This window comes from Nyctereutes procyonoides, unplaced genomic scaffold (assembly GCF_905146905.1).
Source record: "Nyctereutes procyonoides isolate TBG_1078 unplaced genomic scaffold, NYPRO_anot_genome, whole genome shotgun sequence".
Taxonomy (NCBI): domain Eukaryota; kingdom Metazoa; phylum Chordata; class Mammalia; order Carnivora; family Canidae; genus Nyctereutes; species Nyctereutes procyonoides.
The window spans coordinates 3820219-3842115 of NW_026575028.1; the positions used below are offsets into that span (position 1 = coordinate 3820219).

The following is a 21897-nucleotide window of genomic DNA, read 5'->3' on the forward strand; positions in this document are numbered from 1 at the left end:
GGTGGGGTGGGGCCAGAGGGAACATTAAGAGAAATGGACTTCAGGCTAACTCCACAGCTTATGGGAAATCACCTGGGCTATGAGCACCAATTTGACTCTTTAAAGTGTCCAGAGCACTACTTCAGGGGTATGTGAGCGTGTGTGTGTGTTCACGTACATGAATGTGTAAAGAGCATAGCTATGCCTATATGGGTTGTAGGGTTATAAACTTGGGGTCTGTTTCATCTCATCTAGGCTGTTTGAGTTTTAAACTGGTGGTCTGATCTGGCCACCACGATTCATTTGGCCAGTATGATATCTAAAGAACAACTTTTTTGGGGGGGGAATGGCTCTAGGCCCTCTCTGGTTTGCCACAGGCTCTCCCAGTCCTGTTACTCAGACCTGACCTTTTCACACATTCCTGCTTAAATGCATTTGCGTTCACAACCAGTGCCCTAGGGAAAGAACTGAGGCCTCTGTGGGAGGGTGGGCACCGGAATGGGTGCCCAAAGGCAAGTGGTCTCAGGAGTCCCAGCGCCTGGGAAGGCGGGGGGTGGGGGGTGGGGGGCGGCATGGATTGTTCATGTGCAGACTTCCCACTCCCAGAGCCTCTGACACAACTTATAAATCCTGGGTCAGCTCTCCCTGCACCCCCCCCCCACCCCCAGCTCTTCCCTTTCCCAGAGAAGGGTGGTGGCTGTGTTAATTGCAAACCTAGATCTAAAGGGTCCAGGTGCAGCAGCCCCCATGGCAGAATGGGCCCCCAAACCAAAGACAACGTGGCTGCACTTTCTAAAATTTGGGGTCTCTCCTGCTTCCTGACCCTGCCAGGGCATCCAGATGTGCTGGGAAATCATCCTCCCCTTTCCTTTAGGTTAGGCAAAAGCATTTTTATCTGACTGGCACTTCACTATATTGTGAGGCTAAGAGTGTCTCTGCTTTCTTTTTTTAAAGACTTTATTCATTTATTCATGAGACACACACACACACACACAGAGGCAGAGACACAGGCAGAGGGAGAAGCAGGCTTTGTGCAGGGAGCCTGATGCGGGACTTGATCACAGGACCCCGGGATCAGGAACCTGAGCTGAAGGCAGATGCTCAACCGCTAAGCCACCCAGGTGTCCCTGTCTCTGCTTTCTTGGACGCTGAGCTCTGCCTGGGAGTCCCCTCCCCACCCCCAGGCTGACTTCCCATGGAGCCCACCCTCCAAAGCGGCTGCTGTCTCTCTGTCTCAGGGATGCCTGTCTCTAGCCACTCGCTTTAGCTTCTCTGTCTGTCCCCCTGGTTTGGCCGGGCCTTGGTGCTGGCCGGGGCTTGGACTCTCCCCTCCCATCTCACCTGAGAGTCCAGGATGCTGCCCTGTGCAGGAGTTGAGGAGTGGGCTCAGGTGTGTGCTGTCCCCTCCACTCCATCCCCCTGAGCCGGCTGACCCTGGAGCCTCTGAGCCCTGGTGAGCAGACTTCCCACTGGCAGGCTGTAGTCTGCATGTGTTAGGGCAGAAGGGTGACTTTCCTGGGAAAACTGCTCCCCTGCCTGGCCTGGCATCCTACTCTTATACCCTCTCCCACCCTGCTCCATGCAGAGCCCCATAAGAGGGTAGTGGGCTCTGGTTTGGGGCCTCCAGGAATTATCTGGGCTACACCCCCAGCTACAGGTCACCTTGTGGCAGATCCTTGACTCCTGGTTGGATCTCTCGTCTCTGTGTCTGTCCCTGTAGGCAGGAAACACGGCTGTGCTCTTCTGTCTCATGAGGACACATGAGGCTCATGAGCCCACAGGTCAGACCTTCCCCAGCCCTGTCAGACAGAGAGAGAGAGAGAGAGAGAGAGAGAGAGAGAGAATGTAAGCTCCCCCAACTTGTCAGCTTGATAAGCTTTTAGCTGTGGGCATGAGGGGACTGGGTAATGGGAGTGGGGTCTGGGGCATGACAGAGTAGTAGAAGCAGATGGTAGGGGAAGGGAGTGGGGGCAGAGGGACATAGACAGCAAGCTCTGGAGGACAGCAGTGTGAGATTTTGGAGGAAGGAGCCAGGACTAGGGTTCCTGAGGAGATATCATCACAGGGCTTGAGCTCAGCTCACTGGAATGGCCAGCACCTGTCTTTAAATAGCCAGGGACACAGAAAGAGCTCTCTGGATAAACCTTTTGGTCCACCTCTTACCTTCTTTTCCCCTAAGGACCCTGGTAGCCAGCCTCCAAGATGGCCTTCAGTGATCCCCATCTTCTAGCATCCACACCGTTGGATAACAGTGTATATGACGGAATGGTGGCAAGTGACTTCTTCTGCCTTGACCTCTTGGGTCATTCACTCAGGGGAGCCAGTTGCCATGCCATGTGGACCCTTGAGGACCCCAGGAGAGAGGCCTACTGGAAGAGCTAAGGCCTCCAGCCAAGGGCCATGAGCCATCACTGACGCGTCAGCCAGTTGAATGAGCCACCATGGAAGTGACTCCCGCAGCTCCACACAAGCCTCCTGATGACTGCAGGCCTGGCTGGCGCTGACTGTAACCCTGAGCCGGGAATGTCCAGCCAGGTGGCCTGCACCAGCAGGTATAGGCCCTTGGCTTCCCCACATACAGAAATCCCCCTCTGAGGGTCAGGTGTGGCTCCCCATCGGAGGTGTCCTTCAGCACTAGGGGGAGAGGAGGTCGCGTTGGAGTTCCTCCTGTCTGAGCCCTATGCCTTTCGCCCACATCCTCACGCCCTCTGGCCCTCCAAAGCCCTCCCCGGACCCTGGACCTTGCCCTCTTCTCCCTGTTCTGAAGCAGGTGAGGCCCACCTGCTACCCTGGCCCTCAAATGTCCCCTCCTGGTTGACCCAGGGAGCATAGCTTCCCTGTGGGTTTGGCTGCTCAGGAAGGTAACATGGGCTGATTGGATCTGAGGGAGGAAAAGCTTGTGAGCCACCCATCCGTACAGAGAGGCCAGGAGAACAGCAGAGGGCTGATGCGGACCAGGCCCGGCTGTCACTTGGGGCTGAGGTGGGTTGGTGCCCTTGGGCCCTGGCATCCTGCATTGCAGCACTTTCTGCTTCCAGCGTAACCACCAACGTGGGCAGCTTGCTTGCGTGTGTGTGTGTGTGTGTGTGTGTGTGTGTGTGTGGTCTGGGGAGGTGAGCTCAGGTCATGCCACAGAGACTGAGGAGGGCTCACTGTCTGCCAAGGCCAAGGCTGAGCCTTGAAGGCTGGAACTCTTGATAGGATCATGTTCCTGGGCTTTCTCTGTCCACACCACCTCACCGACCTGCTGAGGACAGCCACAGTGGTAGTGAAGGGCCTGGGCTCGAGGCCAGAGCTCCCAGGGTCCATCCACATCAGCAGTGAGGTTGGGGGCAGTGGCAAGTCCTCTCCACTCAATGGCCCACTCCCAGGAAGCCTCAGTGACCTCATCCCCATTCAACTCCCAACCCATGGGAGTACATGAGGGTAACCTGCACCTATCCAGTTCATCTTCAGCAAGCGCAGTTGGAATGGGATCTTTTGTTGAAAGGAGGGTCCCCATGAGAGGGACATAGGCTCGTGGCTATGACTTTTCATCTATCCCAAGGTTTCTGGTTTCTTTAAATCAAGACCTTTGACTTGGAGGCATGACCTTTGTTTTCTGTAGGGGTGATTGAAGCATGAGGTTTTGTGCAAATTAGATTGCTAAACTATTTCTTTGGAACAAGAAGATCTAACTTTCTCTTTCCACGATGCACAGTCACCTATTCCTTTATAGTTTTCAAGGAAGTAAAAAAAAAAAAAAAAAGAACAGAATTCTATTGATTGTTTTTTCTGCATCAATCGAAATGATATGGTTTTCTCTTTTTATCTGTTAATGTAGTGAATTATAATAATAGATTTTTCTGTTTTTTAAAGATTTTATTTATTTATTCATGAGAGCACAGAGAGAGAGAGAGAGGCAGAGACACAGGCAGAGGGAGAAGCAGGCTCCATGCAGGGAGCCCAATGCAGGATTTGGTCCCAGGACCCCGAGATCACAACCTGAGCTAAAACCAAGAATCAGATGCTCCGGCAGCTGTGGTGGTTTAGTGCCGCCTTTGGCCCAGGGCATGATCCTGGGGCCCCCGGGATCGAGTCCCACCTCAGGCTCCCTGCATGGAGCCTGCTTCTCCCTCCACCTGTGTCTGTTTCTCTGTGTCTCTCATGAATAAATAAATAAAATCTTAAAAAAAAAAAAAAAAAAGAGGGATCCCTGGGTGGCGCAGCGGTTTGGCGCCTGCCTTTGGCCCGGGGCGCGATCCTGGAGACCCAGGATCGAATCCCACATCGGGCTCCCGGTGCATGGAGCCTGCTTCTCCCTCTGCCTGTGTCTCTGCCTCTCTCTCTCTCTCTCTCACTGTGTGCCTATCATAAATTAAAAAAAAAAAAAGAATCAGATGCTCAACTGACTGAGCCACCCAGGCACCTCTATTAATGGATATTTCTCATAGTTAACCATCTTTAATTCCTGGGACCAATCTAACTCAGTGGTGGTTTATCATATTCTTTGTTATTCACTGCCAGCTCCAGAGTGTTGATATTTTGCTTGGAATTGTTATGTTTATGCCCAGGAGCAAGAGTGCTCTCTAGTTTCCCTTTCTTGTATTGCCTGGTCTGGTTCAGCTTTTGTTTTTAAGATGACTCTAGCCTCCTATAAAGCAGTTTGAGAATTTTCTTTCTTTTTCCCCTTCTCTGAAAGAGTTAATAGAAGATTGGAACTATCTATTCCTCCGATGTATGGTAGAATTGTGTAAAATCCCTTGGCCTGGTTCTGTGTCGTTGTCCTCGTGGAGGGAGGTGGCAAAGAGATTTTTAACACACGTTTGAATTTCTTTAATGACCATTCATCTCACATTCTCTACTTGTACTCGAGGGAGTTTGGGGAAGGTAATTTTCTAAGACCGTTTTCGTCCCGTGATGATTTGCCACCGTGTTGTCCTAAGTGGGTAGTTCATTTATAGTGGATTTGTAGCCTTCTCTCTACGGAGGAAAACATTCCTGCAGTCTTGGTAGCTATGTGCTTCTCATTACCTCAACTTCTTTACCTGTGCCCACTCTTGTTCTTGTGATCAGTCTGATCGGATGTTTGTCCATTTTATTAGTCGTTTCTTGGAACTGACTTCTGGTTTTGTTCATCTTTTCCATCATGTATGTCTTTTCTATTTCACTGTTTCTGCTTTTGTTTTCATTATTTCCTCTCTCCTACTGCCTGTGGGATTATCTGGTTGTTCTTTTGGAGGCTTTAATTTAACTTCTTAAGGGAAAGAGCCCTCCTATCCATAAGAAGAAGCTGTTAGGCTGCCCTGCGTGCTTCCAGGTGTGATGTTCAGGGACTCTGTGCCTCCCTGCCTTGGTGGACAAGGCTCCCTCAAACCTGGGGGGGTGGGGGGTTACAGGGGCTGGGCCTCTTCCCAGCCCAGATGTCTTAGGAGGAAGAAGGATTGGGGGTTCTTGGGGGAGGGAAGTTGGGAATGTGGGAATAAGAGCCAGCTCTCCTGGTGACTTCCTGCCTTCCAGCAGCTAGTTCCCACAACTTTTCCACAGCCCGCCTCAAGGTTCTTTAGGGTCATGGAAGCAGGAAGCACAGAGGTGCCCAGGGCTAGCTAGTGGGGCTAGGGCGCCGGGTTCTCTAGGGAAAGGAGCCACCCAGACCTGCAGGAGGGTGGGAGCACGGAGGCCTCCTCATCTCCTGAGCCCTGTTCCTTCATCCTCCAGCCTCTTCCAGAATGGAACTTTCCCAGGGGGACCAGTTCTGACAGTTCTGACTCCAGTCTGGGACAACATGGGGCCTATCCCTGGGCCTGGCTCCTTCCTGGGAAAGGACAGGAACAGATAAGAGCTCAGCCTGTCACTCTGGCCATTGGGCTCTGGCTGGGCCCCACATTCCCCTGGAGAGAACATGTCCCCCCCCCCCCCCCCCGGTCCTGTGAAGGGTCTCTCGAGGCCAGGGATGCCTGGCAGTGGCCTGTCTGGGCCCTGGTTTGCCTTGGGATGGAGAGCTCTTCTGGGCTCCCTCCTCGCTGGCACTCCCTGTCTATGACCCTGGCTACTATCTAGTACCTCGATGACCTATTTTGCCGGTCAGAGGCCAGAGGGAGCCGATGGCAGATGAGGAGAGCCAGTGAGGGGACCTAGTGGACTGGGGGTTGGCAGGGGGCTGGAGATCGTGGAGTCCTAAGAGAAAGCAGCCCTGAGCATTGGACGGGCAGAGCATCGGCGAGCTAAGGAACGGTGCAGCGTCTTCCCGAGCCGTTTCCCACAGCAACGTGAGGTCGTGGGCACTGACACCTGCCACCGGGCCCTGCGGAGGCTTCTTCCCTGGGCCCCTGTCAGCCCGCAGAGCTTGTCTGTGCCTCCTGCTCTAAAACCACCTCCGTCCCAGATGGCTCCCCTCAAGGACGGGTGAATGGCAGCTTAATGGCAGCTTAATTACATCCCCGGCGCCAACATTTGTTGATTGATGGGGACTCCTAGAAAGTGGTGGTCAATTGGCCACATCCGCCGGGGCTAGGGAAAGGAAGGAAGTGTGCCAAGGCCCACGGCAGGGTGCCAGCGCTAGCAGGCGAGAAATCGGCCTAGGCACCCTAGGACGAGAAATCGGCCCTGCCACGGTTTTGTATGATTCTTGCAGAGGTCAGAAAAGTTACCAACCCCACGGTCTCGTGGGTAATAGCCACGGAGTCCACCATGTTATGATTTTAAGTTGCGAACTTGAGTTTACTTGGTTTGGGGCGACAGGGAGGAGGTGGACAGCGTGCTCCCTGCAGGCGCAGTGGGCCCTGGGGCGGACTCTTCCCCACCAGGAGTCAGAACCCCACGGCACCCCTTGCTCTGGACAGTAGCTGCCTGGCAGGAGGGCAGCGCTCCCTCCTCACCACCACTGTGCTTTGGTGGCCTGGGTCCTCCTGCTGGGGCCCAGCCCTTAATGCTCCCCCCACCTGGCCTGCCTCCAAACCTCGATGGCCTGCTGTCAGCCCGCCTCTTTCCCACTGGCTATGATGCCCGTCTATCTGGAGATGTCCAGGAGAAGCCTAATTTTGTGATTTCCTCAGCAAGGGTGGTTCTTTCCATGCACTTAAGTAAGACAGAGTAAGATAGTTCATGCAAGTACATTCATGTGTTAGGCAGCAGTCCGTTGGCAGATGTCTAGGTTTCTGTCCCAGAAAGCTGTGGTCTGTCCACCTTGTGGAGATGGTCTCTGAACTGTTCACCTACCCTTGAACCTGGCCTTGACCGTGTTGAATTTGCCTCCCTCCAGAGCCTTCCTGACTGCTCACTCCCTCCAGTGTCACCTTCCCTGCCACCACTCTGCTAGGTGGCTCCCCAGGGGGTAGCGGCTTGGTTTGTGCCATCCACTGTGGCATTTCCATCTTGCTTTCACCTGAAGATTGTCTTAAGCAGCAGCCCAGCCCCCAGTGGGTGGGTGGAGGGGGTGAAGGAGGGCTGGCATTCCTCCAAGTGCCAAGCAGCCACTCTACACCCTCCCCCTGCCCCAGGACTTGATTGGATTAGAAAGATGCCTATTTTTCTTGTATCGAAATCTATTTTCTCCCAGAGACACTATTTTTGCAGCTGTTTGAAGTTTGTATTATTTTCTGTACTGCAGAGCTTACACACAATTGAAGAAGAATGTCAGTGTTCACGTTTTCTTATCCTGTGTTTAGAAGTTGTTTTTTTATAGATCTTGGTGTTAATAGATCAAATAAATAAGTATTCCCAGAAAAAAAAAAAAAGGCCTGGTAATGCGGGGGCTTTGTAACCTTGTTGACTTCTCCCTGAATCCTAGCACTGGTGTCCTGTTCTGGCCCATGGCTCTCCGATGCCCAGTCCCCCTGATTGGAGATGTTCTAAATCAATGGCTGATGAGTCTGAGCTTCCCCCTGCTAGAGGATCACTACCAGGGAGAGGCACTGGCGGACGGACCCAGGGGGCTTCTGGTAGAGCACAGGGGTCTCCCCCTGTCACTGGAGAAAGGGCCATTTCTTCCAGGCGACCTCAGGGGCCAGAAGGCTTGGAGGATGGCGTGCTGCCCTGCGTTCCCACACACCAGCAGCCCTCTTGGCCTTAGGCCCTCTCCCAGGCCTGGGCTGAGCTGGGTCCCTTCAGGGGTGCTCTCAAGGGGCCCGTCCTCAGATTCCGGGGTCAGAGAGTTCCCAGGATGGGACAGGTCCTAGCTGGCCCCAGACTTCTCCTGGAATTTCCCGTTTCCTGGAAGGAGGGTGAGGTCATGTTTTCCTTTTCCCTTGGACAGAGGGTAATGGGCCCCAGCCTGAGGAGCCATCTGGTTTTCTGGGTGTTCAGAGTTCTGGTCACCAGAAGAGCTGGTCACCTTCTTTGCAGGTGTCCCTGGACCCGCCTCCCTGGCCAGTCACTTTTCTCCCACAGTATAGTGCCTCTGACACCTTAACTTTGCTGGAAGGCTCTGTCCTCTCTCCCCTGGCCAGGAGAAATCACTCTCTGAGAAGCCCCTGTCCCTGGAGCCTGATGTGAACACTGCACATAGTAGTTAGTGCTCGCCCAAGCCCCTTCCTCTCTCCCCAGTTCCAAAGTTACTGTTCTCTCATGCAGAATCTGGGCATCCCCTCCAGCACCCGCAGATGTTTGCTTCAGCACATTTGGTGAGTCCACGCACCTTCCCTAACAGTGTTCCTTGTACTTGGGCCTGAGACCCAGGACTGCCAACAGGCCCCTGCTCTCCATTGCAGAAAACCGAGCAGGGTGGATGAGGTCCTGACCCCTCATCTCTCACTCTGCTGGGGTGCACATTAGCAGTCATGTATCTGTAATGCTGCCCCGGTCTCCACCATTTAGCTGCTCTGTTCCCTGGCTAATTGTGTGCATGCGTGTGTGTGCATGTGTGGTGTTGGTGAGGTCAGCTCCCTGACCCTGCACCCCCAGCTCTGACCATCGGATGATGCCCCTCAAGTCTCCTTTATTTAAGACAGGGCTTTCTAACCATGTCCCACAGTAGCACAGAGGTACCTCATCCTGGTGTCAGGGGTGACACCTCTATGGCCACGAGAGAGCAGCCAGGCTGTCCAGCTGCCCCTCAAAGACTTCGGGGCTGAGGGCCTCACAACATTCTCTGGCTTCAGACTCCGGCCTCACAGACACACTGATTCAAAGCAGGATCTCCCTCAGGGAGAATGAAAGAAATGGAACCGACACAATTTGCTCAAGTGACATATTTCAATATAATCTCTAAAACTCTATGAATTGAACAGATAAAATACCTCTGGGCTATTTTGTTACAAAATATTTGCCATTTGTATTAGTTGCTGGGTGTAGCCACCCTGCCTTTCCCTAGAGAGGTTTCTCTCCAATGGGGTGAAGGGGCATATACGGGGGGTGGGGGCAGCACAGCAAGAAAATCTGTACAGCAGGACACAGGGACAGATGGACAGATGGTTATCGGGGAAGCCTATTGGACACAAAGAGACATTCTGGCAGGCTATGGGGGAACAGTGCAGTGCGACGTCAAGGATTTCAGGGGTCGAGGGCCCAGGGCTGATCAATACATGTGCCTTGGGAGGCAGGCTTCCAGCTCAAGCTGTCAGGCCAGGGTCTTGCTCCAGGTCTGGTGTGGGACTTGCCCAAAACTGCGTGGGAAAGCTAGTTATAGTTCCCACTCCTGGTTCTGGGCTTGGGACCAGAGGGATAAAATTGAGATAGGGACTTAGGTCCCCTAAATAAGGCCTAGAGAGTTGATCCAGTGGGGCCACTCCGGGTGCTGTAACTGGGTACATACCCAGGATGCTGTGCCTGGGGGCCCAGTTGGCACTCCGCTGGCCCCACTGCTTTGGCGAGGAGAGCCCAAGTGTGTTTCTAGCCAGGCCCCCCGGGAGGGCTGGGCCTTGGTGTGGCTGCTGGAGTGGGAGGCTCATCCTAAGTCTTTGGGGATGAGGCTCTGGGGACAGGGACAGTGGTGGGTCCCAACCTTAGTCTGTTGGCCGATCAGGGAAGGGCAATTATAGATAGTGGGAACTCTTGCATCCCCAACAGTGAGGGGAGCCATCAGGGATTAGAAGCCCCTCACAGCTCAGACCAGGCCTCCCAGTGCTGCCAGTGGGGCTCAGGGAAGCCACCACAATGACGGGGTGAGCTCCTCCCTGGAGTAGGGACCCTGAGATGCCTGAGCATCTGGGTCCTCAGCCTCTGCTGATCCTGACCTGGAAAGCCAAGGCTACAGCAGATGTGGGAGGGAGGGGCCAGCTTGGCCTGCCTGTCAACAGGGGGAGGGCACTTTTCAATGAGAAGCGCTGTGGAGCAGGTGACAGGGACCAGATGGTTGCCACTGTGCCCCTTCTCAGTGGCCCCTGGCACTCATGGCCCCACCCTGTGGGGGTGGCCACACGTGGCCATCTCATAGCTCCTGTTCCTTCCTAAGGCAGCATCTCTGACGCCCAGCATAACGACTGACTGCCCTCTTCCAGCATCGCCCCTCGTTTGAGGATTGGCCCCTCCCTCCTGAGTCCCTGACTCCTGCTGCCCAGGCCTGCACTTTTTAAGGGTGATCCCTGCCTTAGCCAAGGGCATCAGAGGTGACTGAATCTGTGCATCCCATCTGTCAGCCACTCTGTCCCAAAAGGCTGTGACTGGAGCCACCTGTTACAGGGAAGACATGAGAAAGGTGCCAGGCCCACGAGGATGGGGCGGTCAGCTGGGCAGCCACCATGGGAGGAGGTGGCAAATTGGCCACAAGTTATGGAAACCAGACTGACAAAGACAGAGCCAGAAATAAACTCACTGGGTGACATCATATGACGTCTGGGTGACTGCACACACACATACGAAACTAGGTCATCTGGAATCTCTGAGACTGGGGGAGGACTCTGTGCCTCCTAGCTGGCTCAGGGCGCTCCCTTTGGGACATGGAGTAGGCGTCAGGGAGAAGCAGATTCACTTTGGCCCCGGGCAGCACTCACCTCCATCTCCTGGCATGCTTTATTAACGGGCTCCAAGGGAGGGGATTTTAGTGCAGGACAGCAATGAGCTCTTGGCACAGGACTGGAGAGGCCAGCCTGGTCTGGGGCAGACGCTTCCTGAAACGCCTGGGGTTGGGTTTGGGGCAGGCCACCGTCTTGCCTGAGGGTTTCAAGGCTTGGATGCCTGGGCTCTATGAGGAGCCTCCTAAAAGCTGGACTTTCTGATTCTGGTTGGCCCTGGGAAGGTCAGTGAGCCCTGCTTGGCTCACCTGCAATTTTGAGGGTGTAGGGGCTCTTTCAGCCACTCCTACTGAAAGCAGGCCTGGCACCTTCCTGGAGGAGGCATGGGGAGGAGGATTTAAAGGCTGATGGGCTAGTTTGGGACAGCAGCAAGAGGAATCCAAGTGCCTCTGGAGCACCTGCTTCTCTTGCCTGCTTCTGCCTCCAAATCTTTCATGGAGGTTGTGGAAGTCGTTCAAAAAGGAGCCCTGACTTGGATCCAAATCCTACCTGTCCTGGGCAGATCACCGCTTCTCCCTGTTTCTGCTTCCACATTGGAAGAACCTGGTTTTTCTGAATGTGTTTCCATCTAGACTCTGCACACTCTGCATTGGCTGGGGCTAGAAAACTAAGAAACCCTTTTGAAAGTTGCATATGTGACCTCACAATTCCACAGCTCTGCTGACTTAATCTCAAGAGAGCTGAGAGTGGTCCCCCTTACCCTCTTAACTTCCTCAGAACTTTCCTGAAGTCTGAGATGCCCTGGATAGGCAGGGCCCAGCTCCTGAGAAGGCGGGAGAAGGCCCTGGGAGGAGGGTAAGGATGTGGTCAGGACAGCTGAAATCCCTGGGGGGTGGAGGATCAGTTGCCTGAGACTCCTGGCCCTGAGGGTGCAGCAGAGAAAACCTCCCACCCCTCGTGCCTACCCACCTGGTCTGAGGCCCAGGGCCTGACAGTCTCAGGGCCAGGAAGCTGGTTAGGCTCTTGGCTCCTGCCTTCTGCAGTACATGGTCTAGGTGGCCAGAGTGGTAGTAGGGAAGAGGAGGCCTGGATGCACCTTGCTGTGGAGGGCCCCAGGAGAGTGAGGTGGTGTCTCCAGATTAGGGGCAAGGGGTGCTTGGCAGACTAAGGGAAGCTTGGTTGGGTGAGGCAAACCTAGGTGCCAGGGATTGAGATTCTCTTTCCAAAACAATGACCAGTGACCAGAAGTGCATCGTGCCAGGGCGTGGGAAGCAGCGAGCAAAGGGGCAGTTGGGGCTGCTGGGTGCAGCTGAGGGTGCTCCCAGGCTCCGGCAGCCGGCCTTCCCGGGACAGCAGCATGGGGAGGACAGAGTCTACACCAGGCTCCTGGAGCCGCTGGAGTAGCGGCGTCGGTGCAGCAGGGACCCGGGTGGGCAGTACTGGTGGGGGTGGTTGTAGGGGGGAGGGGGCGGGGGCAATGGAGGCTGGTGGATGACCTTGACTGGGGAGCCTAGGCCACCCAAGGGCGTGGAGCCACAGGAGTCAGAGGAGGACGAGGCGTAGCAGGAGAGGGCCTGGCTCAGCAGGGGCTCCATGCGGGCCAAGCAGGGCTTGTCCAGGACAATGACCTTGACAATCTGCTGGCACTGCACCAGGGTCCCGGGGGGTGTGGGTGGCGGTGGCAGCGGCGGGGACTGCTCCCTCAAGGGGCTAGGCTGCGGGTCTTGTGATGGCGCCGGCGCTCCCCTCTCGGCCCCCAGCGCAGGGTTGTGCTGAGATGATTGAAGCCTGTTGTGAATTGACACCTAGTTTAGAAACAGCCAGAGAAGCATGAAATGTTACAAGACTAATTCCCAGCTGCTAGGACTGGCTACCCTGAGCCTCCCGTCCCCCCTTACTGGCCTCCTGGGTCCTTCGGCTGCTCCCAGCACTCACTTCGACCCGCCAGCCCTCTCTCCACCCGCCTAGAGGAACCCTGGCTGCCAAACGGGAGGGCCGCCCCTGGGTGTGATGGGGGGCCGTGGCTCTCCAGGCCTGACTCCTCTCCTGTGAGATGGGAACCCAAACCAGGGGAGCCCAGGGTTTTTAGGGCACGGCTGTCACCTCTCCCGAGTAAGTGAACCTCTCTCCACCTCCCTATCAACCTCTAAGCTTGGAAAACGGGATAATGGTCTCTGCCCTCTCTCCCTGCCTCCCTCTGGTTCCTGAGACCAGACACAGGGACAATCATCCTTGAGCCTTTTTTTTTTTTTTTTAAGATTTTATTCATTTATTCATGAGAGACACAGAGAGAGGCAGAGACATAGGCAGACAGAGAAGCAGGCTCCCCACAGGGAAACTGATGTGGGACTTGATCCCAGGACCCCGGAATCATGACCTGAGCCGATGGCAGATGCTCAACCACTGAGCCACCCAGGTGTCCCCATCCTTGAGCCTTTCAAGCCCTATCCTCCCTTTGTTAAAGGAGAGGCTTCACTGGCTCTGTGGAATCACAAAGGTGCCCAAACCCAGAATGCCAGGGACCCCTGAAGGGGTGATCTGACCCTACCCTGTCCTCCTAGATTCCCCAAGGCAAAAGCCATGAATCTGAAAGCAGCCCAGATGCCCAAGGCCAGAACTCAGTCCCCAGCAGCCTTGCTGGGACAGCCTGTGTCCTGGTTAAATCTGCCCCACCGTAGGAGGGGGTACCCAGAAAGGACTGTAATCTTAAGGACTCCCCTCAGCCTGTGGAGGTCACTGTGAGCCAGCCTGGCCTCCTCTCGCTAGCAGAGGGAGGCTGAGGAGAACTAGAACCTTCCAGGAGTGGTGCTTAGTTTCTCACCCTCCAGCTCCCCAGCCTATAGGTATGACATGCCCCAATCCCCTTCTAACGCCTGGCTCGGTGGTCGCTGAGACCCTTCACTCGGAGGGGACCTCCTATTGTCCTTGGGCACTACCACCCAGGACAAGCTGTTCAGAGCGCAGAGACAGTAATTGAGGCCACAGAGAGGGCCTGGCCTGATTGCCAGGCCTAGACCAACATGCCCCGCTCAAAACCATCTCGGAGCCCTACATTAGCGGATCCTAACCCTATTCACTGGCAGGAGATGCAATTTCTACAACCCACCCCCCCTTCTGGCCCAGTGCACTCCCCATGGGCTGCTTCCATCTCCACAGTCCCCCAAGCCCTGGCTCCATCTGGTCCTTCAATGTCCACAGGCCCTGCTCTGCTCAGCACATTGGAGGCTTTCCTCTTCACTCTCAACCTCCAGCCTTGACAGCTTTTTCTAGGCTGAGATCCAAACCTCCCTCCCCAATCAAATGAAGGAGCACGTGAGTCCCTCCGTGCCCTGTGGAGACACAGGACAGGCAGAGGGCATAGCCGGGGCCCACATTCCCCTGGGGGCCCTCTGGGGTCCTCACTCTGACAGAAGGCCTCTGCCCACCGCTGCTGGAGGGGACAGGCTCCTTTCCCCACCTGCCTGTGTTCGGAGTTATTCCCAGGAGAAAAGTGGCCTAGATAGTGGGGGCAGGTCTTGTGCTCTCTTACCCCCACCCCAGATTTTACAGCTAACATCTAGCATCCCTAGTCCAGACCCACTGAGCCTTCCCTGTACTCTGCACCGGCACACCTCCCCCATGTAGCCCACAGCTCTTGGCTCCTCCTCACCTCCTCCTCACCTCTGGCTCTCTGATCCCCCTCCATTGTCTGCACCTCCCTTCTCCCCCCTGGATCCCTTATCTTTAATGGTCAGTAAGTGAGAAGCAGGAAGTGACAGCAAAACATTCATTTTGACCCCCTTCTTACCTCCCTGCTAATGAAAGAACGGAGAGAGGGAAAGAGGGGCATCAGAGAGAGAGAGAGAGAGAGAGAGAGAGAGACAGAGGATGGATCATGAATAGCAGGTCAGAATAGCTCAGAGAAGATGGAGAAGCGCCTGCCAGAGGGGCTCGGCCAGGCAGTGACAGAGAGAGGGCAGAGGACGAGAGAGCTTGGGGTCCAGCTGAGAGGCTGGAGGCAGCGAGGCTGTCCTCTGTGCAAGGGAGCAGAGGCTGGCAGGGCCCTGGGGGCTAGCTGGGGGTGGCAGCCTTGCAGATAGCCACATGGCCCTCTGGCAGGGTGGGAGGGGAGGACGGGCCTCAGATCGCTTGGCCTCCCCAGGTAGGTCAGCCTAAGGCAGGGCAGAGCAGGAGAACCAACCGGAGGGCTGGGAGCTTTGTGTGTTTATCTGCAAGGCTAGAAAATGGGCAGCTGCAGGAAGATGGGGAGAAGAGGGGGCGGGGGATGGAATACCCACCCTGGGGGCTTGTCAGCTGCTGGGGCAGGAAGCTCCTCCGTGTAAAGGTGCCTCCTCCAGACACAGGTGTGTGGGGGATGGGGGGCCAACAAGGGAAGATGGGGGTGGGGGGGTGTCCCCTGGGGTATCCTGGTGGGGGTAGACTCCTCCCTCAGACCTCTAAGTGGGGGCTCCTCCGGCTGGGAGTGGGGCTGGGAAGGGAGGTGTCTGTGTGAGAAGCTAGTTGTCCCTGGAGGCCTGGCAGAGGAGTGAGGGGGTTCACTGGGGTGCGAGGGGAGCAGTGAGGGAGGACTGGAGCCCAGTGAAGCTTATGGGGGCCACTGAATGCCCCCCCTTCCAGGTGACACTTGGGGGGCCTGGCAAGAACTAGCTGTTGTGGCTACCTCCCTAGTCTCTCCCCATGTGGCTTTGGAGGGCGGGATTCCCCTCCCACAAGGACAGTCTTTGGCTATACCTGTTCTCCCCTCAGGGAAATCCCTAAGGTGACCCAACCCTGCTCTGCCTCCTGGGCTCCGGCACACACCCCTAGCGAATGGACAAGCTGGTCCAGGGAGGGGCTCTACCCTCCCAGCTGCCCTTTCTCTGAGTTCTCAGACCATCCCAAGGGCCAACTGGGAAGGCAGGGTCCACTGGAAGCGGCCACTGGGGCTGAACTGGAGGGGTGAGTCTCTGGAGGGGCCCAGGCTCCCTCCTGAGGAGGACAGAGGCACCAGGGGAAGGGAACGGTGGCTTCCCCGATAGAGCAAGTGTTAGGGGGTCAGTGAGCAGTGGCCGGGAAAGTGGGTTGGGCGGGACGGGTGGGCGGCTATGGAGGCATCATGGGCATCATCTGCAGGTGTCAGTTGGGAGCTTGGCCTCGGAGGGCACTCGGCTGGGGAATGGGCAGAAAGTGCGGTGGCTTAATTAGACGCTGGAACAGTGGCGTTACCCATGCTAGCAGTAACTTTTAATTGTATCTCTTGAAATTGGTAAAATGGTGAGTCGGGCTGGGGAGGCATTGATTAATACCTGAGAAGAGAAACAACAGAGACAGTGAGAAGGAGGACAAGCGGGGGCTCGGAACCACTCACCTGGGCAACCAGGCCTCCACTTACCTCCACCGTGCTCTCCACCGGCTTCTCCCCCAGCGCCGCTTCCCTTTTGGCTTTGAATGCAAAGAGCACAGGGCTCACTCTCTACCCAGCCCAATATACAAATTCCTGCCTCTCGCCTCCACCCCTCACCCTGCTCCGCCCCCAATACCAGGCATCCTTGCCGTCAGACGGTGTGGACAGAAGATTCTAGGTACCAGGCCACTCCTGAATGAGATGCGGCCCTGGGGTGGGAGACCAGAAGTCGGAGCCCAGTTCTGCCACTAGGTAGCTGTGTGAGCTTGGGCATACAGACTAGAAGACTCTGACGGTTTTTAAGTGAGCACTGTTGAGTCTTGTTTACCCCTAGTCGAAGCCTCCCTGATAGGGACAGTGAAAGTTGGTTTCGAGATGGCATTGGTTCTTGGTTCTCAAGAAACACAAGGGGGATCTGCTGTGTGTTTGTGGGCACCACGTTAATCTGGCCCTTTCAACCACAGGCCCCATGAGGGAGGGGCCCGGTTCCTTTTGTGTCTTATCCCTGCCACTTAGCTGAGTGGTGAGGATTCAATGCACTGAGGCCCATACAGGACTCAGCACGGGACCTGGCATGGCAAGCTTGGCTGATGATGGCTGTGTGATCGCTATGGAACATTCTGACTGGCTCCACACAGCACCTGGGACGCTGTGGACCTCCAGGGACAGCATGGTGGCTTTTCTCAGCAGTCACTCCTAGCTCCCATCCCTACCCTCACCAGGCCTCCCAGAGCCCCTCTGCTGGAGCCCTCTGACTGTTCACATGTTGTGTGCCTATGTGCACATGTGCATGTTAGCAGATCCCCTCGTTGTGCTCATCCCTCTGCTTTCTGTAGCACAAGAGGGAGCTATGCCATTGTTTGGGATCGAGAAGAATCCCACTGGGGAAGTGACGGATGGACCAGGCCCTGGACACATGCATCTTGGCCTGACCAGGGGGTGCAGCTTCCAAAAGAGGCAGCCTGGGATGCAGAGTGGGGTGGGATGTTGAGTAATTAATCACAGCTGAGGTTTGGCTCCAGGGTTTACACAGCTGTGCAAACAAGCAGTGACCCACGTACTGTGACCTTAGAGAAATGGAGGGGCCAGCTGAAAAATCAGGCAGGGTGGAGAATTATGAATGCATGATGGCAAGTCAAAACCACATGCCGAAGATGACATCACAGTAAGGATCTCCCTGCAGCTAAAAGGGCCCCAAGTCTTGCCTGGAAAAGGAATTGCATCTTCTAGCTGAGTGACCAAGTGCTGTGATGCCGTCTGTCCCAGCATCATGGTGTCATGGCTGTAAGGGAGGGCGGGGGTGGGGGTGGGGAGGCTAGCATGAAACCCACTGCAGCCTCTTGGCTCCAGATGGTGTCTTGCTGGAACCCTGGTCTTCTAGTGCTTAGCAGGGAGCACACAGCAGGCACTCAATAAGTGTTTGTTAAATATAAGAATAAATGGCTAAATTAATTAATTAGTGGACAATTCTGGATGGTTTACTGTGTGTGTGTGGGGGGCGTTGTTGGGATGGGAGTGAATTCTCACACCATCTCTCCCTCTGATTTTTATTTGGGTTTGTAGAGCAGGGGTGGCGGTAACTCTTCCCAGGCTCCCTGCAGGTGGTGCAGGGGAAGGGGAAGAGTACAATGAGGGCCAAGAGATAGAAAGTAGGAAGGTGTCAGTGGGAGAAAGGAAGCAGGTCTAGAGAACATGGCCAAAGGTGATAGAAAATTTGAAGCTGGCTTGATTTGTTTGGAGTGAGTAAGTCAATTTGAAGAAACCATTTGAAAAATTGGGTTTGAAGGCTTGTCTGGATTTTGGGGTGGACTGACTCTGGCCTGGAGCACTTGTGGCTCGTTAGGGAAAAGACTTGATGGGCAGATCAAGATTTCCAGACCCCTCTGGCCACCCTCCTTACTGGGCTCCCATCTGTAGGCAGATTTTTCTCATGCTGCTTCTCTTTACTACACCTCTCACCCCCAGTGAACCCATAGTCCCCGAGGAGCCTGCATGCGGGGAGGGTGGGTAGGAGGCTCCCCCACTGGGGCCAGGGTGTCTGGGCTCTTGGCCTGACTCCTCCAGGGAGGACAGTGACATTCCACAGGGACCCGTGGCCTTAGGGCAACGTGTAAATGGACACGTCCCTCTCTTCCCGTCCTCCTCACTCCCACTACTAAGGCCCGTGAGACGAGCAGAAAGAAGGGTCCATGGGAATGAGCACTTCCCTCACCCCAATTCCCCAGGAACCCAAGGGCGGAGCGTGGCCTCTGTGTGGGCCCAGGGCCGGCCAGGGCCTGGGGTCTGGGACTCCGGAGCAAAACCAGGGCTCACCTGTAGGCGATCCTTGCTTCAACTGCGGGTCCACCTGCGCCCCGCTGGACTTGAAGGAGAGTGTCTTTGCTCCCTGCTGCTTCTCCAGCTCCCCTAGAGGATGGAGAGGAACCCAGCCTCAACTGTGGTGAGGTAGAAATGGAAGGAAGTGGGGGGCTCCCTGACATGTGACCTGTGTCTGACACCCCACTTCACAGCAAATTAGAGACCCTCTAGAACCTCTGTTTCTTTCTCTGTCTGTGGGGTTGCTAACAGCTGCTTGAATGTCAGAGACACAGCAAAAGAGGCAAAGGACAGGGCGGCGGGCTGCCTGGGTTTGAATGCTGCTTCTGGGACTTCTTAGCTGTGTGACTTTGGGCAAGTTACTTAACCTCTCTGTGCCTCACATGAAGGGACTGCAGTGCCCACTTCTGAGTGTTGTTAAGAGGATTACATGAGGAGATGCATCAAAGCCCTTTGGAACAAGGCCTGGCTTGCGGCAAGTGCTCAGTAAGTATTAGCTTTTATTACAACTTGGACGAATCACACACACACACACACACACACACGCTCACACACATGCTCACACACACGCACGCTGAGGCACAGCGGACCTCAGTGATGGCTGGTGAAAGCAGGTGACAGCCAGTGACGGCCAGCCTGTCCACCCTCCACCCAGCTGGCCGAGCCCCCCCCAGGGAGGAGATGTGCTGCCTGAGGACGGCAGTGCTGACAGCCAGGGATCCGTCTTGTCCTCCACTTTGATTCCTCTCGCTAGACTTTACACCTGTTCCAATCATTATTAAATCACTCCTTCAGCGTCTGTTTTTCAAGAGACATAACTTAAAAGTTCCCTTTATTAAAGCTGCTCTCCTGGGTCCCATCTTCTGTCTCTAGTTATCTACAATCCAGGGACACTGGGCTGCAAGCCTCCAAACCAGAACAGCTTGTCCTGACTGCCTGAATCACACCATCAGTCAATACTTCACACTTTTCCAGAACGGAGGGTTGTCCCTCCCTGGGGAGGGGCTGTCTTGGCTCTGGAAAAACGAGCTTCGTAATTATGAGCAAGGAGTCCGAGGACCTTGGCGCAAACCTCGCTTTGTCACCGACAGTGTGATCCCAGATAACTTCCTTCAGCTCTGTGAGACTCACTTCCCTTATTTGTAAACTGAGGACAACCCTATCTGCCTGATGGAGAGTCACAGCAAGGGTTAGATGATAAAAGAGGCTCGGCATGCAGCCCGGTGCCGGGCATGGGAAAAATGGTAGCTCTGCTGTTACCATTTTCCTTTTTCTACTTCCTTCCCACCTTGCTTTCCTGCCCAGTGCTTCAGCTTTTCTTAGCTGAACAGGAAGAGCCAGACGTGAGCCTCTCTCCCTGCTCCCCTGCCCTCTAGACAGCAGGAGAGGACATGTACTCTTGACAGGCTGATTCTGGCAATGCCTGCTCCTTTGTACTTTGGGCGGGATGGGCATGCTGCTCCCGGGCTGATGGGGGCGGGGGACGAAGGGGGGCCTCTTCCTGCAACGCTGGTGCCCATTGGCCCGCGGTGCCTCCCCGGGGCAAGGCAGAGCCACTGGTAGCACTTTAACATTGACAGAAGTGACATATCAGGGTGCGTCCTTGAGAACAGTCAAGATCAACAGCCAAGGCGGCATCTCTGAGCACCCAGGCCCACCGCTGAAGTCTGTCTGTGATCCCGCTGAGCTCAAGTACGCCAACAGAGCTCTGCAGGGGAACGCACGCCCCTGCACCCCAGCAGGTACCGAGTCGTACAGTCGGGTCTGGTGGGTGTTTGTTTCCTTATGCTACCAGAAACTTCTTCTGTCATTCTCAAGAGTAGAAAGTACACGAACCTCAAAATCAGACTTAAACGCAACTGCCAAGCGCCAACTCGTCCGCTTCCAAGATGCACAGCCTTAAACACGCCCCTTAACTTCCCTGAGGCTCGTCTGTACACCGAGGACAAGCACCACGTGCAGCATCACTGTGAACGCTGAGGACAAACTGCCTGGCACGGAGTAGGTGCTCCAAAAATGCTGATTAAAAAGCATCACCCCGTCATACTGGTCCCCTGACCCCCAGATTCCCCTGCCTTCCCTGTCGCCTAATGGGTTTAAATCAATTTAGAGGCACTTGTCAACTAAGTGACCATCTAAGGCAGACCTGAAATCTATTTGCTCTTTTACTTTCTGAATCCATTGTGATTTAATTTCCCATTAAAGGCAATCCAAAGCCACTGCGATGCTAAAGCATCATGCTTGCGAGTGGGCATATCACAGCTCTTTTCCTAAACCACAAAGTAACTGGCAAACTACCTGCACCTACAGAGAGGCCCACATGATTTTTAAAATGACTGAGTTGGAATAATCAAGAATCCAGGTATTCCTCAGTGGAACAAAAAGACAACTCTTAGATGAGGGATGGTCAGAAAAGTGGACTGGACTCCTCAGAAAGACCATATTATGAAAAAAAATAAAAGAGGGGGCTCATTCTGGGGGAAACGAGATGAAGGAAATGAAGCCACCAGATGTAATGTGTGACTCTGATTGGATCTAGCGGGAGGGGCTGAACGGAGGCTGTCTGGTGGGATGAGAAGCACCCGGGCCCACAGACTTTTAGGTGTGTATGCCTGCCTTGGTCGGCTGGGCTTGGCTGTGTCAGTCAGACACAGCGGAGTCCTGGGTTCCAGGGGGCTTGGCTGGGTGTGCATACAAGGTGTGCATGCTCTAGCGCACCCGCCTGGGCTGTGACAGTGCAGCAGGGCTGGGGGAGGGCTCGGGATGGCAGGAGGGTCCTTGGCTCTCCCACACTCACTCCAGACTGGAGCAAGCAGCCGCCTCCTTGCTGGACCGGGAGTCCCCCTGCCCACCCTGCCACGAGGCGCACAGCAGCCTTACACTCTATCCGGATTTGCTCCAGCTCTGTCACCTCCGCGACAGACTCCTTCAGATCCTCCACAAACTTCTGCATCTCATCCGAGCCCAGTGCACAGAAATGCAGCACTTGCTTCTTCTCGGAGCCCGAAAGTGGGGTCACCAGGGTGATGCCATGAGAGTAATCTGGAAAGCATACCCCAGGCCCCCATGGCCGTGAGTGGCAGCAGGCTGGAGGTGGAGTGGTGCACGGAGCAGCGATAGGACCTTTGGGTGTTTGCTGCCCCCCCCACACCGTCCCTACCGCTTCCACCATGTCTCTGGATCCCAGGGAGACTCACATTCATTCTCAAAGAGGTGGAACTGCATGCCCAGCAGCCCAACTGACTTGCAGAATGTGTACGTGGAGGAGCTCTTCTTCTTAGGGCAAAGTTTGAGAATCTGTTCAAGAGAGGGAGAGAGACAAGCCCTGACGGTGTACACGTGTGTGCGTGC

General features: G+C 55.1%; 1 protein-coding gene across 2 annotated transcripts in view; it reads right to left on the reverse strand.

Annotated features, from left to right (window-relative positions):
- Positions 1 to 9168: 9168 nt before the first annotated feature.
- Positions 9169 to 21897, reverse strand: part of IQSEC3 (IQ motif and Sec7 domain ArfGEF 3) — a 110574-nt gene continuing 97845 nt past the window's right edge. Inside the window, exons 10-14 of one of the 2 annotated variants that reach the window (XM_055315346.1) lie at positions 21744 to 21843; positions 21427 to 21588; positions 18544 to 18636; positions 16219 to 16268; positions 9169 to 12652 (exon numbers count right to left, since the gene is read on the reverse strand). In XM_055315346.1, the coding sequence (XP_055171321.1) occupies positions 12221 to 12652; positions 16219 to 16268; positions 18544 to 18636; positions 21427 to 21588; positions 21744 to 21843 (837 nt within the window). In that variant the 3' untranslated portion in view covers positions 9169 to 12220. Of the gene's footprint in view, positions 12653 to 16042; positions 16133 to 16218; positions 16269 to 18543; positions 18637 to 21426; positions 21589 to 21743; positions 21844 to 21897 lie in introns of those variants that run through there. The other variant, XM_055315345.1, reaches the window with a different exon arrangement.